The sequence below is a fragment of the Herpailurus yagouaroundi genome, unplaced genomic scaffold, assembly GCF_014898765.1.
Source record: "Herpailurus yagouaroundi ecotype Mexico unplaced genomic scaffold, PumYag 159, whole genome shotgun sequence".
In the NCBI taxonomy this organism is placed as follows: domain Eukaryota; kingdom Metazoa; phylum Chordata; class Mammalia; order Carnivora; family Felidae; genus Herpailurus; species Herpailurus yagouaroundi.
The window spans coordinates 37,051,339-37,067,662 of NW_024412400.1; the positions used below are offsets into that span (position 1 = coordinate 37,051,339).

At 36.1% G+C, this 16,324-nt stretch overlaps 1 protein-coding gene across 1 annotated transcript in view; it reads left to right on the forward strand.

Moving 5' to 3' along the window:
• Positions 1 to 16,324, forward strand: part of RASA2 (RAS p21 protein activator 2) — a 95,559-nt gene that overhangs the window by 27,562 nt on the left and 51,673 nt on the right. Inside the window, exon 5 of the mRNA XM_040480354.1 lies at positions 15,510 to 15,593. Within this exon, the coding sequence (XP_040336288.1) occupies positions 15,510 to 15,593 (84 nt within the window). The remainder of the gene's footprint in view (positions 1 to 15,509; positions 15,594 to 16,324) is intronic.

Here is a 16,324-nt window from a genome sequence, read left to right on the forward strand (position 1 = left end):
GCAGGGGAGGGGCAGAGAGAGAGGGAGAGAGAGAATCCCAAACAGGTTCTGCACTATCAGCATGGAGCCCAACATGGGGCCTGGTCCCACGAACTGTGAGATCATGACCTGAGCTGCCATCAAGAGTTGGACGTTCAACCGACTGAACCACCCAGGTACCCGTAGAACTCTTTTAAGGAAGGTTGCATATATCATGATCCTTAATATATCAGTGTATAGTCCTAAGAGTAAGTATATTCTCTTAAATAACTGTAATACAATTATCAAACTCAGGAGGCTCAACATTGTTACAATAAAAGTATAATGTATGGGGTGCCCGGGTGGCTCAGTTGGTTGAGTGTTGGACTTCAGCTAAGGTCATGATCTCACAGTCTGCGAGTTCGAGCCCCACATTGGGCTCTGTGCTGACAGCTCAGAGCCTGGAGCCTGCTTCAGATTCTGTGTTTTCCTCTCTCTCTGCCCCTCCCCTGCTCATGCTCTGTCTCTCTTTGTCTCAAAAATAAATAAAAACATTAAAAAAAAATTTAAAAAAAGTATAATGTATGCTTTTTATATTCCAGTACTTTAATCTACAGTTATTATATTTTACTTTTGTCAGCTGTCCCGATAACGCCCTTTAAGGTATTTTTTCTTCTCCAAGAAAGGATCCAGTCCAAGATCATGTATTACATTTAGTTTACATGTCTCTTTAATCTCCTCAACCAGTAATCGTTTTTAGCTTTTCTTTATCTTTTATGGTATTGAGATTTTTGAAGTCCTTTTGTTTTTGTTTTTTTAATATTCCTCAGTTTGGATTTACTTACTAAAAACAGCTCAAGATTTGTTTGCAGTATTTTTCCCCCTAGACTGAGAAGCATGTGGAGTAGTCCCTTTCCACCACTCCCTCCCCTGCTCACTTTGGTTATGTTATAACATTTGAAATAGTTGGTTTGGTTTCATTTGGTTTGGTTTGTTTGCATTCAGGTTAATGGGATTTTGCCCCCATTCTTGTTGTTTACTTCTATTTTTTTAATATGTAGAATATTAGCACAACTTCAAAAGTCGAAACTCTAATAAAACACATTACTCAGAGATGTGTTCAGTCCCCTCTCCTTATGCTCAGTTCCAGGCAACCATGATCTGATTTTAGTCCCTATAGTTTTGCCTTTTCCAAAATGTCATATGAACAGATTCATATAATATGTAGGCTTTTGTGAATAGCCTCTTTCATTTAGCATAATGCTTTTGAGATTCATCCACGTTGTTGCATATATCAGGAGTTCAATCTTTTTTTTAGGTATTATTTATTTATTATTATAACTTGGTAGATACTCTTGTCCTTATTTTACAGGTGATAAAACAATACACAGATTGGTTAAATGAGCCCAAGTTTGTACAGGGAGTGGTAGAGCCTGGATTTGAACTGTGGCAGTTTGATTTTTTTTTAACTTCTTGCTTTTGAGATAATCATAGATTTATAAGAAATTACAAAGTATGGAGAGGTCCTGTGTACCCTTCGCTCAGTATTTCTCAATAATTACATCTTATATAACTATAATACAATGTAAAAACTGGAAATTTGACATTGTTTACTGTACAGTATGTTGTATATCTTTTATCGTATGCGTAGATTTGTGGTAACTGCCACAATCAAGATACATAAACTTTCTGTCACAATAAATATCTTCCTTATGCTACCCTGTTATACTCATACCCATTCCTTCCCCCACTAACATTTGTAACCTTTGGCAACCTCTAATCTGTCTCCATATCTATATTTTTGTCATTTCAAGAATGTTATGTAAATGGAGTCTTATCATATATAACCTTTTGAGATTGGCTTTTTCAATCAGATCCATCCAATTTTGTGTAGTTTCTTATAGATAGAATATAGTTGGGTGTCACTTTTTAAAACCCACTCTGCCAGTCTTTTCTTTAGTGAATTTATAGCATTTACTTTTAATGTAATTACTGATGTGTTAAGCTTAAATCTGCCACTTTTTGGTTTTTCTCTTCTCTTACTGTTTTCTTTTTCCTTTGAGTTCCTTGAACATTTTTTAGAATTCCATTTTGATTTACCTGTACTGTTTTTCTATCTCTTTGTGTAGTTTTTTAGTGGTTGCTTTAGGATTACATTATACATGTATAACTTATTGTAGTCTACTGGTATTGCTGTTTTACTGGTTAGAATAAAGTGTAGAAACCTTACCTTCTTTTAAATCCCTTTACCCTCCACCATTCTATAGTATAATTATCTTAATGTTTCCCCTGAAAACATTAAGAACCACATCAGTATTACAATTTTTGCTTCAGCCATCTAACACAATTTAGAAAAATTAGAGAGGGGAAGTCTAAGTTTGTTGTATTTGCCCATATTTTTGCTCTTTCCATATTCTTTTTTCTTTCCTGTTGTTTTAGGATTCCTTCTTTTATCTCTGTCTTATTGTTTAGAGAATCTCCTTTTACTGTTCTTTTAGGGTAGGTCTATAAATGATACATTGTCTTAGTTTTCCTTTATCTGAGAATGTCTTGATTTTTTTCTTTATTCCTGAAGGATATTTTCAATGGATATAGAATTCTTGGTTGATAGTTCTTTTTTTTTCAGCACGTGAAAAATATATCACTTGCTTCTGGCCTCTGTGGTTTTTTGAATTCACTGTAATTCTATTTCCTGTGCAGGTAATGCACTTTTTCTCCCTGGTTACTTTGAAGATTTTGCCTTTAGTTTTCTATGTGTTTCGGTTTCACTATGAGGTATTTTGACATAGATTTCTCTGAGTTTATCCTGTTTGGTACGTTCAGTCAGCTTCTTGAATCTGTATGTTTGCATCCTTTGCCAAATTGGGAAATTATTGGCCATTATTTCTTGTAATACTCCATCAGCCTTGCTATCTTTCTCCTCTTCTCTTGAGATTTCAATGGCATAAATGTTAGATCTTCTATTATAGTCCCACAGGTCCCTGAGGTTCTGCTTTTCCCACCCCCACTTCTCCTCCCCCAGTCTATTTTCTCTCCCTTGTTCATATTGAGTAGTTTCTGCTGTTCTGTCTTTAAGCTCACTGATTATTTCCTCCATCCTCTCCATTCTACTGTTAAGCCCATCTGTCAAGCTTCTTTTGGTTTTAAGTATTAAAATTTGCTTTTGATTCTTCTTTATATCTTTTCTTTCTTTAATGACTTTCTATTTTTTTGCTGAAACTTTTCATATTTCAGATGTAATTGCTCATTGAATCATTTTTAGGATGGCTGCTTTCACATTTTTGTCAGATAACTCCAACATCGATATTATCTCTGTGTTGTCGTCATCTGCTGGTTGTTTTTTCTCATTTAAAGCTACTTTACGGGGCGCCTGGGTGGCTCAATCAGTTGAGCATCTGACTGCGGCTCAGGTCATGATCTCGTGGTTCGTGGGTTCAAGCCCTGCATCGGGCTCTGTGCTGACAGCTCGGGGCCTGGAGCCTGCTTCGGATTGTGTGTCTCCCTTTCTCTCTGCTCCTCCCCTGCTCACACTGTCCCTCTCTCAAAAATAAATAAAGATTAAAAAAAAATTGTTTTTAAAGCTACTTCATGGGTAGTATTCCATTGTATTGAATTTGTTTCTCTATTCATCACTTGGCAGATATTTGAATTGTTTCCAGTTTGAGGTGATTATAGAGAAAGCTGCTATAAATGTTAACAAGTAGGTCTTTGTATGGGCACATGATGGTCTGTATTCTTTTCTTCTTTCTCTTCTCTTTCACTTGAACCTCCACAGTCCATACTCCTTGGCCTGCAACACCAGAGCTCCAATAGCAACTTTGCAGAATTTATTGTTGATTTCTCAACTTTTAGAGGTTTGTGGTATTCTGGTTTTTAGTACCACTGAAAGCATAGTATTATGTGTTGTTTTCTTTGTGCTACTTGCTGAATTTACAGTTGGGGGGTAATGTGTGGAAAGGTTCATATCCTAGCAGTTACTATTATCTTCCAGACCTGGAAGCTCCTCACTGCAACATTTCTGAAATTTCAGTAAGACTTCTACCCATTGATCTTTACCACGTTCTTACCCATTTTTATTTTTTCACTTCCTTCTAGGTTGTTTTCCATGATCTATCACTGTAATCATTTTTTCTTGCACTTTTCCAACAACTTCCTTGCTCTTTTATTCATCCTTCTTATTTATCTGGAACAATCCTAGTATAAATGAACTTAGTCTCTCTGTGTTCAGTTTGCACCTGAATATTATTGCTGGAGAAAATAAAAAAAGAGTGATTTTACTTTAAATTCATGGTCATAAACCCTGCATGGGTATTTGTAACTGCCCTGGAGTTTTACTCTGCTTCTCTAATAACACCTGTGAGATTCTCCATCATTACAATCTGTAAACTGGTCATATTTTCCTGAATCTAAATCTGCAAACCTGTATTGGCATCCATCGTTTTGTCTTTATGTTCTAGTAGAGGAGGTGCCCCTCTCTTGTTGGGGGTGGTCTCTGAATTTCCATCTGTTTCCCCTACTCAAGGACTTTGCTCCTTCACTTATTCCTTCTTCTGTTTCATCAGCTTTACCTTCTCTTTTAGATTGTTCTCCTCAAAATGTAAAACATGTTCTAGGATCTCCTATCCTAAAAAGGCATGCCTCCCCAGACCTTATCTCCACCCTCCTCCTCTAGCTGCCATCCCCATTTCTCTGTTCTCCTTTGAAGGCAGAATTCTCAGAGGGAAATTGTCTTATAGCTACAGGGTTGTTTGTGTGAGTGTGTATGTATATTAGCTCTATTCATGCAGAAGACCTGGAAGCAGTGTCATCCCAGCAACAATGAACATACTGAGCATCTAAATATCATTCTCCAATCAGTATGGTCCAATAGATCTTTTAATGATGATGAAAATGGTTTATAACTTAACTGTCCAATATGGTAGCTACTGGTCATATGTGGCTATTAAAAACTTAAAATATGGCTAGTGGAGCTCAATAATTGAATTTTTAATTTTGTCCAATTTTAATTAAATTTATATAGCCACATGTGGCTAATGGCTCTAGTATTAGTATTAGTGTTATCTGTTATTTCAGAGCTGCTCCAATAAAGAGAACCTGATTCTTTTTTTTAAAGTATTGGCTGATTTCAGGACTTGAGCAGGGAAAATACAAGATGAGCTCAGAGCATATGTGGAGTCAGAAAGTAAGAAAGTTCTACAAATAAATAATGAAGGCATGTAGAAAGGACATTGAAGCCAACTTGAAGGAGCTCCATGTAACCAAACTGGGACAATTTGAGCATCAAATCAAATAATAATAATAATTACAGATCAAAACCTATAGTATAGGGATGCCTGGGTGGCTCAGTCAGTTGAATGTCTGACTTCAGCTTAAGTTTTGATCTTACAGTTCGTGGGTTCGAACCCCATGTTGGGCTCTCTGCTGACAGCTCAGAGCCTTGAGTCTGCTTCTGATTCTGAGTCTCCCTCCCTCTCTCTCTGCCCCTGCCCTGCTTGTGCTCTCTCTCTTTTTCAAAACAAATAAACATTAAAAATATATTTTTAGGGACACCTGAGTGGCTCAGTCAGTTAAGCATCCAACTTTGGCTCCAGTTATAATCTCATGGTTTGTGGGTTCGAGCCCCGCATCAGGCTCTGTGCTGACAGCTCAGAGCCTGGAGCCTGTTTTTCGGATTCTGTGTCTCCCTCTCTTTCTTTCCCGCCTCTGCTCACACTCTGTCTCTCTCAAAAAATAAATATTAAAAATTAAAAAACAATGTTTTAAGCATATAGAATAAAATATCCATGAGCCAATGCTGCTATATAAATAAATAAACACACTGGGGAGAAAGGACTACTTTTTCTTACAGTAGAATTCTCACTAATTAATGTAGGACAAATGATGGAAATAGAAAATCAGCATGTATGGATGCTAAATAAGTGGGTGTAAACAGATGACAAACAGCGTACTTGTATAGTCTCGAAGAATCTCCACCATAAGATGTCTGATAGATACCAATTTAACTGTGTGACTGAAGTTAGTGTCACTGGTAATAAACATCTGGCTATCTGGTATGCTACATTGAGAAGGACACCAAGATAGATAACCTCAATCTAATCACAGGGAAACATCAAATTCAAATTAAGGAATATTGTACAAAAGAACTGGCTAGTACTGACAGGATCAAGGGGCAAAGAGTTAAAACTAAGGAGCTGTTTTAGGATGGAAGAGACTAAGAAGACAGGACAGCTAAATGCAATGTGAGATTCTGTATTGCATCCTGGACCAGAAAAAGGACATTGACAAAATTTGAGTAAAGTCTGTAAGATTAGTTAATATAATTATTAACTAACATTGTTTCCGTGTTATTTTTCTCTTTCTGTAGTTTTACTCTGGTTACACAAAATGTTAATACAGGGTGATGGGTATACGGAAACTGTATATATTATTTTGCAACTTTTTGAAAGTCAGAAATCATTTCAAAGTAAGTTAAAAAAATTGTCTATACCTTATGCATTTAACTCATGTCTTTTTTCTGAGCTCCACTCTCAGATGTTCACCTGCCTTTTTGGCAACTCCACTTTGATGTCTCACAACATTGCAGATTTATCACCTGAAAACTGAAGCATTGACTATCATATCTGTATAGCTCCTTCCCATAGCCTTAGCAGTTGGAACCACCATCCACCTTTTACCCTAGCCAGACACCTGGGAATCATTTAAAGTCTTTTCTCCTCTCTCCCTCCACACGTTGGATCCACTTCTTATTGATTATATGAAATTTTTCTTGAATTTTCTAATTTTTATCATCTGCTGACATGTCCTTACTTCAAACCAGCAACATTTTATTACCTTGACTATTGTAGTAGTTTCTTAGCTGGCCTTCTGCTCTGCAGTCCATTCTCTTCGTAGCAGCCCAGAGTAATCTTTTAGGACATAAATTAGATCATGTCATTCTCCTGCTCAAACACTTAGTGATTCCCCTTGCATTTAGAATAAGATCCAAGCCCCTTGACTTGGCCCACATGGTGCAGCATGTTCCTACCCTGCCTGCCTCTTGGATTTCATCTTGTGGCTTGCTTCCTCTTGTTCATATATTCACTGGCCTTGTCTCAGTTCCTCAAATGTGACATATTCTTCCTGTTCAGAGATCAGCATCTGCTCTCCTTTTTGCCTGGAATGCCTGTCCTGCTTCTAGCTGGTTTTCTCATCCTTTAAGTTTCAGCTTAAGCATCACTTTAAAATAAGACACCCTATTCTTTTTCCTTCATAGCACTTGTTATTGTTTTTTGCTTTATTGCTTGTTATCTCTTATTTCAAGTAGACTGTCAGCTCCATGAGAGCAAGAATGTTGTTTGTCTTATTCACCTCATCACCCCAGTGATTAGTGCCTGGCACTAATAGGCACTAAGTACCTTTGAAACAACTAAACAAAGAAAGAAAGTGACATTTGTCTTCTTAAAGGATGAATAGAAAGTAGCTAGCCTAGAAAAAGCGAGATTTGTTTTCCAGAAGGAAAGAACAATATAGGCAGACGTATGGAGGAAGAAACATGGTGAGGGAGAATAATTAAAAGCGGTTTCATGTTGCTAGCATTTGAAGCTTGATTCAAGAGACTGGTCAGATACCAGTGAAGTAGGCTGGAATTTGCATTTTAGAAAGATGAGATTTGTGACAGTGGTAAGTACAGAAACTGAGAGATAAATTTGAAGGGTGTTAGGGTGATCCAAGTAAGAGATTATAGATTCAGAATAGTAGTTACAAAAATGAGAAAAGAGGACAAACGAAGAAATGTTTAAAGAGTTGCATCACTAAAACTTACTGATTATATATAGAAAGTGAGGACAAAGAAGAATCTAAATGTGGCTCCTAGATTTCTAGATGGTGTTACTAGGTGGGTGGTGGTATTTACAACAAAAGAGAAAATTCTGAAGGAGGAACTTCTTTAATAAGAGATGGTAATGAGTTGAGTTTTAGCTGCTCTTGAACATCTCGGTAGGGATTTCCATCAGGCATTTCAATATAAAAATCTTAAACTCTCTGGTGAGATCTCATATAGAAATGTAAGGCTGATGGTAGTTGTGGCCATAGGAATGGATGTGATTAACAATAACAGCAACAACAACAGCCTTACAGGGAGGTTATGTAAATAGGAGGAAGACAGATAGGTGATATGAGGAAAATTAGGAGGATGAAGACAAATGTAACCAAGAGAGAAGAGGTCTTGAAGGAGGGAAGGAGTGGCCAGAAGTGTTTCACGCAGCCAAGAAATCCAGTAAGAAGAGCGCTGAAAAATAGAGATAGCACTTAACACTCAGGGGACTTTAATGAGGAGAGTTTCCATAGAATGATGAATGTAGAAAAAACTAGATTTCAGTAGGGTGAGGAGTGAAAGGGAAGTCAAGACATTTGGAAAGACAAACAGAAAAATTAGATAGGTACTGGGTGACATGAAGTCCAGGCAGTGATTTTTATTTTATAGAAACAGGCTGAGAAAAAGAACTTTAGGAGAAAGAGAAAAAGAAAGAAGAAACAAGATGAATAGGAGGATGTTTGTTGCTAGTACATAGTAATTTAAAAAAACACTTGTATTCTTCAACCTTGTTATATTCACTGATTTGTTCTACTAGCTTGTTTATAGATTCTGTAGGATTTTGTACATGGACAGTTGTGTCATCTATGAATAGACAGTTTTACTACTTCCTTTTTAGTCTGGGTTCTGCTTATTTCTGTTTCTTGCCTGATCATTTTAGTAGGATGTTGAATAGAAGATGTGAGAGCAAATATCTTTGTCTTATTTCTTATCTTAAGGGGAAGGCATTCAGTTTTTTGTTTTTGTTTTTTTTTTTTTTTTACCATTAAGTATGATGTTAGCTGTCATTTCTCAGGTTGAGAAAATTCCCCTCTGTTCCTAGTTTGCTGAGAATGTTTCAAATGATCTGCTTTTTCTGATTTCATGTGTTAATATGGTAAATTTTGTGGATTGATTTTTGAAGTTAAACCAACCTCCACTTGGTCATGTTATATTATCATTGTTATATATAGTTAACTTTGATGTGCTAAAATTTTGTTAAGGTTTTTTACATTTACATTTATGAAGAACTTTGCTCTATAGTTTTCTTGTAGTGGCTTTGTCTGGTTTTTGGAATCAGAATAATGACCTCATTGAATGAAGCAGAAAGTAATCTCTCTTTTTCAATTTTCTTGTGGTTTGTATACAATTGATATAATTTCTTTTTTACGTGAATATTATAAGAATTCACCAGTGAAGCCATCTGGGCCTGAAGTGTTTTGGTTTTTTTAAATTTTTTGGTGGGAAGGTTCTTAACAAGAAATTTAGTTTTTTAAATAGGTACATAGCCCCCCCCCCCCTTTTTTTTTTGAGAGACTGGGAACATGAGATGGGGAGGGGCAAAGGGAGAGAGAGAATATTAAACAGGCTCCACACCCACATGGAGCCCAACATAGCCTGGATCTCAGGACTGTGAGTTCGTGACCTGAGCCGAAGAAATCAAGTGTCAGGTGCTATATTTAACCACCTGAGCTACCCAGGCGCCCCACTATTCAGATTTTTTAAAAGTAATCTTTGGTAATTTGTATCTTTCAAGAAATTTGACCGTTTAATCTGAGTTGTTCAATTCTTTGGTATAAAGTAATTCAAGTTACTCTTTTAATATCTGTAGACTTAATAGTGATGTCATGTTGCTCATTCCTAAAGTTGGTAATTTGTGTCTGTACTCTATTTTTGTTAATTAGTGTAGCTAAAGTTTATCAATTTTAATGGCCTTCTTTAAGAAATGGCTTTTGGGGGCGCCCGGGTGGCTCAGTCAGTTGAGCGTCTGACTTCTGTGAGTTCAAGCCCCGTGTCAGGCTCTGTGCTGACACCTCGGAGCCTGGAGCCTGCTTCTGATTCTGTGTCTCCCTCTCTCTCTGCCCCTCCCCCGCTCATGCTCTGTATCTCTCTCTCTCTATCAAAAATAAATAAACATTAAAATTTTTTTTTAAAGAAAGAAATGGCTTTTGGGGGTGTCTGGGTGGTACAGTTGGTTAAGAATCTGACTTTGGCTCAGGTCACGATCTCACAGTTCATGAGTCCGAGCCCTGTGTCGGGCTCTGTGCTGACAGCTCACAGCCTAGAGTCTGCCTCAGATTCTGTATCTCCCTTTCTCTCTGCCCCTCTCCTGCTCACACTTTCTCTCTCTCTCTCTCAAAAATAAATAAACGATTTTTTAAAAATAAAAAAAAAAAGAAATGGCTTTTGAGTTCATTGACTTTTGTATATTTTTTGTTTTCTATTTTGATTCCCACTGTATTTTTTGTTTACTTTAGGTTTAATTTGTTTTTGTTTTCTAAGTTTCTTGTGATGGAGGCTGAAGACAGTGGTTGAAAATCTTTCTTCTTTCCTAATGTTGGTGTTTAGTGCTATCCATTTTCTTCTGAGTACTGTTTTAACTGCACCTTTCAAATTTTGATGTGCTGAGTTTTCATTTTAATGCAGTTCAGAATGCTGTAGAATTTTTCTTTTGTTTATTCTTCAACCCACGGATTATTTGTGAGTTATTTTGTTCCCAGGTGTTTGAGGATTTTCCAGATACCTTTTTGCTGTTGACTTCTAGTTTAATTCTGCTGTTGTCAACAAATTTTGTACGATCTGAATACTTACAAATTTTCCAAGACTTGTTTTTGTCCACAAAGTATTGTTTAATCTTGGTATATGTTCCATATGCATTTGAAATTAATATGTTTTCTGCTTTGCATGGGTAGAATTTTTTTTTAGTAAATGTTAATTATGTCATGTTGGTTATCAGTTACTGAGAGGGGATGTTGCTATCTCCAACTGTTTGTGGATTTGTCCGTTTCTCCCTGTAATTCTGTCAGTTTTTGCTGCTTTTGCAACTTTGATGCTAGGAGCTTAACATTTTGGGTTGTTAAATGATGATCTTTATCCCTGGAACTATTCTTTGTTGCGAAATCTGCTTTGTCTGATATTAATATAGCCTCTCTGGATGGCAGTCTTCCTCTCTTTCTCTCTCTTTCTTTCTTTCTTTCTTTCTTTCTTTCTTTCTTTCTTTCTTTCCTTCTTTTGCCTTTGTTCTCTCTCTTTTCTTTCTTTCCTTCCTTCTTTTATGTTTCTAATTTAAATTTAATATTACAAGATTTTTAATCTAACTTTGACTTTATTATATTGAAAATCTTAATCCCTGACAACACTAACGATTACTGTCATTATCTTATATAATATAGAAAATAGATTCAAAATAATAATGCCAATATTACTGCTGGCAGTGAGGTTGCTGAATGAAGTTTAAGAGATCTTACTGTACTATTTGTTCTAAGGATACAGAGTCAAATACTATGTTCCAGTCTATTGAAATAATTCTTTCTTTTTTAGTGGTTTCTCATAATTTTTTCCTTTTAAGAATTGCTTAAGTTTAATTTTACTTATGAAATGTAAAAGATTTTTTGTTTCTAAAGTCAGAACTTCTATAAAGTGTGTTTGGAGAAGTATCACATTCATTCCCAACCCCCTACCCTCTATATCAAAGTAATTAGAGAGTAGAGATTTATCTTATTCTTTTTGACAACTACATAGTATTCTAACATATAGATTTACTATCAGTTATTCAACCAGACCCCTACTGATGGAATTTTGGGTTGTTATTATCCAGAGAATCAGTCAGCTTTCTTTTGATTAGTATTAGTATATATTTTTCCCATTCTTCTAATCAGAGCCTCTGTTTTGTTTTGTTTTGTTTTAATGTTCATTTTTGAGAGAAAGCACACACGAGAGGAGGAAGGGCAGAGAGAGAGAGAATCCCAAGCAGGTTCCACACGAAGCCAGATGTGGGCAGGACCTGAACCCATGAAGCATGAGATCATGACCTGAACTGAAGTTGGACACTTTACCAACTAAGCCACCCAGGCGCCCCTGATCAAATGGTTTTTATTCTTTCTCTTGTTGATATGTTGTACCACATTGATTGATTTGCAAATGTTGAACTACCCTTGCATCCCAGGAATAAATCCCACTTGATCATGGTGAATGATTTTTTTAATGTATTGGAGGATTCAGTTTGCTAATATTTTGTCGAGGATTTTTGTAGATTTTATGTGTTCATCAGACATACTGACCTGTAGTTCTCTTTTTTGTAGTGTCTTTATCTGGTTTTGGTATCAGGGTAATGCTGGCCTCATAGAATGAATTTGTTGTTTTTGGAATAGAGAAGAATAGGTATTATTAACTCTTCTTTAAATGTTTGGTAGAATTCACTTGTGATGCCCTCTGATCCTGTTTTTTTTGTTTTGGGAGGAGTTTTTTTAATTCCTGATTCAATTTCCTTGCTGGTAACCATTCTGTTCAAATTTTCTATTTCTTCCTGATTCAGTTTTGGGATGTTATATGTTTCTAGGAATTTATCCATTTCTTCTAGGTTGTACAGTTTGTTGGCATGTTAACATATAGTTTTTCATAATATTCTTTTATAATCCTTTGTATTTCTGTGGAGTTTTTTTTTTATGAGTCTGGCTAAAGGTTTATCAATTTTATTGATCTTTTTGAAGAACTATCTCCTGGTTTCATTGATGTGTCCTATTGTTTTTTAAGTCTCTATTTCATTTACTTCTCCTCTCATGGCACATGTTTTCTTGATTCTTTGTGTTCCTAGTTATTTTATGTTGGATTGTAGACATTTTGAAGTTTCTGGATATTATTTCTATCAGTGTGCTTGAAGGCCTAGTCAAGTTACTTGGAAACAATATGATTCCTTTGAGGTTTGCTTTTAAGCCTTGTTAGATGGAATAAATACAACCTTTAATCTAGGAATTATATTTTCTCAGTAATGATACAGCATCTGTGAATTACCAAGTTTCATACTATGGCTGGTGGGGCCTTATGCTAGCCATTTGTGGGCTTCAGGAATTATTCCCTCGAATCTAATCAAATGATTCTTTCCCCATCTTCAGGTAATTTCCTCACAGGCATATGCTTATCAGCACTCATCTGAACACTCCAGGGGGATTCATACAGCTCTCTGGAAGTTTCTTTGTTTCGTTGTAGCTTTCTTTCCTCCAGTATTCTGTCTGGGAACTCTAGTTACTTTGGTCTTCCCCAGCTGACCACTCTCCCTCTTCTTCTCGGGAACAGTTGGGGACTCATTTCATTTCTTTTCCCCTCAGAGATGACTGTCCTGCGCTGCTGATTTTGTTCTTTTTTTTTTTTTTTCCCCCTGTTATTCCATTCTCTGTTCCTCCATCTTGGCTGTATGTAGACATTAGCATTTGTCTTTAAGTTTAAAAAAAAAAAAAGAGCCTCAAGGAAAAGATCCAGGTCATTCTGTATTTAAACAAGTTTGGACTAAATATATTTTCCTTTGCAATTTCTAGAAAATGCATTAATATCAAATGTCATATATAAACAATGTAAGGGGTGCCTGGGTGGCTCAGTTAAGCGTCTGGCTCTTGATTTTGGCTCAGGTCATGGTCTCATGGTTTGTGGGTTCAAGCCTTGCACGGTGCTCTGCACTGTATGGAGCCTGCTTGGGATTCTCTCTCTCCCCTTCTCTCTGCCCCTCCCCTGCTTGTTTGCTCTCTCTGTCTCAAAAAAATAAACTTAAAAAAAAAAAGTAACAAAATGTAAGGTAATTCAGTATACTAAGCTCATTTTCAGCATTTGTTTTCACTCCTTCATGTTTATGATAGGAGACTGTTTGATTTACCGATTAGAATAGTTGTAAAAATATTTCATAACATATGTAGCAAATAAAATAATTTACTTAATAATATTACTTCTGTTTGTCAGAAAACAATTTTAATGCTTTTTTTTTTTTAACGTTTATTTATTTTTGAGACAGAGAGAGACAGAACATGAACGGGGGAGGGTCAGAGAGAGGGAGACACAGAATCTGAAACTGGCTCCAGGCTCTGAGCTGTCAGCACAGAGCCCGACGCGGGGCTTGAACTCACGGACCACGAGATCATGACCTGAGCCGAAGTCGCACACTTAACCAACTGAGCCACCCAGGCGCCCCTCAGAAAACAATTTTAAAAGTGTCTTACATTTAAAAGACCACTTCTGATGGTTTTTATAAATTCATACTTCTGGATTAATGGGCATCATTGTTTTGTTTTGTGAAGTATTCTTATAGAAGCCTGTGTATAATGAACTATTTTTCTCAGTTTTTTTCTACCTCATAAAATTATAGTGACTTTTCTATAATTAAGATTTCTCATAATTAGTGTTTACATGAGATACATGTGGTATTACGAAGAGAGTAATACAATCAATATATTAAGGTGCAGTAGGGAACATAGAAAGATGCTGGACTTGGGAAGCAGTTAAGAAAGTAGAAATTAAGTCTTGGCCCACTTTGTACAAGTTGTAGTACCTCTTCAGCCTTATTTTGTTAATTTCTTACATAATCTTTTTGAGCCTTACTTTCTTCTTTAAGGTGTTTTTTCTCAAAGGCAGTTGTGGGAGTTAGATACATTTTGTGAAAATAGTGGATAAAGTGCAAATGCTACATAAAAATCAGGTATCATTTTGAGGATTAGCCTGCGGTTGGCCTGAGGATTGTCAGTCTCAAACAGAACATAGTTGGAAAATTTGACTGTCCTAAGTCTAACATTAATACCCAGAATTATTATCTTGGTCTGTGCTTTCTTTGGTTAGTTAGGGGAATTTTTAAATTTTGATTTTTTTATACCCAATTTAATCGAATGAGTCATTATCATTTCTTCTTGACTCAGCACACCATATGCACTTCACCCACATATATGATCTGTGGGTTGTGGAGAGAAATAAGGATGTTGCTCAGTAGCCCACATCTTTCTACAAAGAATGCTTTCAGCAACTCTCATGAGTTTGTCTTAGGCATTAAGGAATGCAAACCCTTAGATATTAAACTACATTTGTGGACTCAATAATATTTAGTGAGGAAATTGAGCAGACCATTAGGTTAGATTCTATGTCCTCTGTAAATACCAGTGACTTTATCCATGGAGTGGATTAGAAGATGTTGGGTTTTAAGGTCTAAAACATTTTCTACAGAATGATACAGGAGCTGTGTTACTGAGAATCAGAATAAAAGACTACAGAATTGTGGGAGACTTGCCCTCTATTTATGAATCAGATTTGAAGGGGAAACCACAGTCATTTCCTTGTTTCTCATTCATGCTTCAACAGAGGATGTGATGCCATAGATCTAGCTTGGTTTGTAGTTTCTCCTTTAAGGTTCACAACACATTCTTTTCCTGTTGAGAAGCCACAGCAGTGTTAGTATATTATCAAACCACAAAATGTACCTTGCTGGATACTTAGCCAGGGGATTTATGCTAAATATTATTTGGTAGTCTCAGTACTGATTATGGCGTTCTGGTTTTAAGTCCTATTTGAGAAATGTAGCATAAGTGAATAAGTGCACAATAGATGTATTTGAGGTAGGTGGTATATAGGCATACATCTGCAGACCTGTGGAAAAGCTTTAACCCTTTGAATATATTGATTTGTATTTAAAGATAATGCTTTATGTTGTTTAACTTAAATATACTATTAATTTTCTTTTATTCTTTCTTAGCATCGTGTCATGTCACGGGTTGCCTCTCATAAATGGACAAAGCTGTGACCCTTATGCAACAGTTTCTCTAGTGGGCCCTTCTAGGTAATGTGTTTTTTTTTTTCCCCCAGCTTTTATTTAAGTTCCAATTAGTTAACATACAGTGTGTTATTAGTTTCAGGTGTACAGTATAGTGATTCGACACTTCCATACAACATATTTGTATATGCTCATCATAAGTGCACTCCTTAATCCCCAGCTGCCCCCCTACCTCCCCTCTGGTAACCATCAGTATTTTCGCTATAGTTAACAAATCTGTTTCTTGGTTTGCCTCTGTCTCTTTTTTTCCCCTTTGCTCTTTTGTTTTGTTTCTTAAATTCCACATGTGAGTGAAATCATTATGGTATTTGTCTTTCTCTCACTGACTTATTTCACTTAGCATAATACTTTGTAGCTACATTCACGTCATTGGTAGGTAATGCTTATTGAATTATTATTAGATTTTATTTTTTTACCTCTAAACAGTTTTCAAACATGCCTTTATTTTCCATAAGTACACTGATTTTTATCCAGAAATGTAAACATCTCTGAATCTGAAGATTCAGTATGTATATGGACTTAACAAATGATTTCCCTCTTTGACAGTAGGTGCTTCATTACACTGAAATGATCAGTGGTTGGCTTCTGTTCGTAACCTGGAGTTCAGAATTCAGAATAGGAGAGTGAATTATTATTAGATTTTTAAGTTTTAAAAGTTGACTTAAGAATTACAAAATTAAGGTTCTAAGAATAAATCCTAAATAGATATTTATGACACAAAGTAATGAATGCTTTGA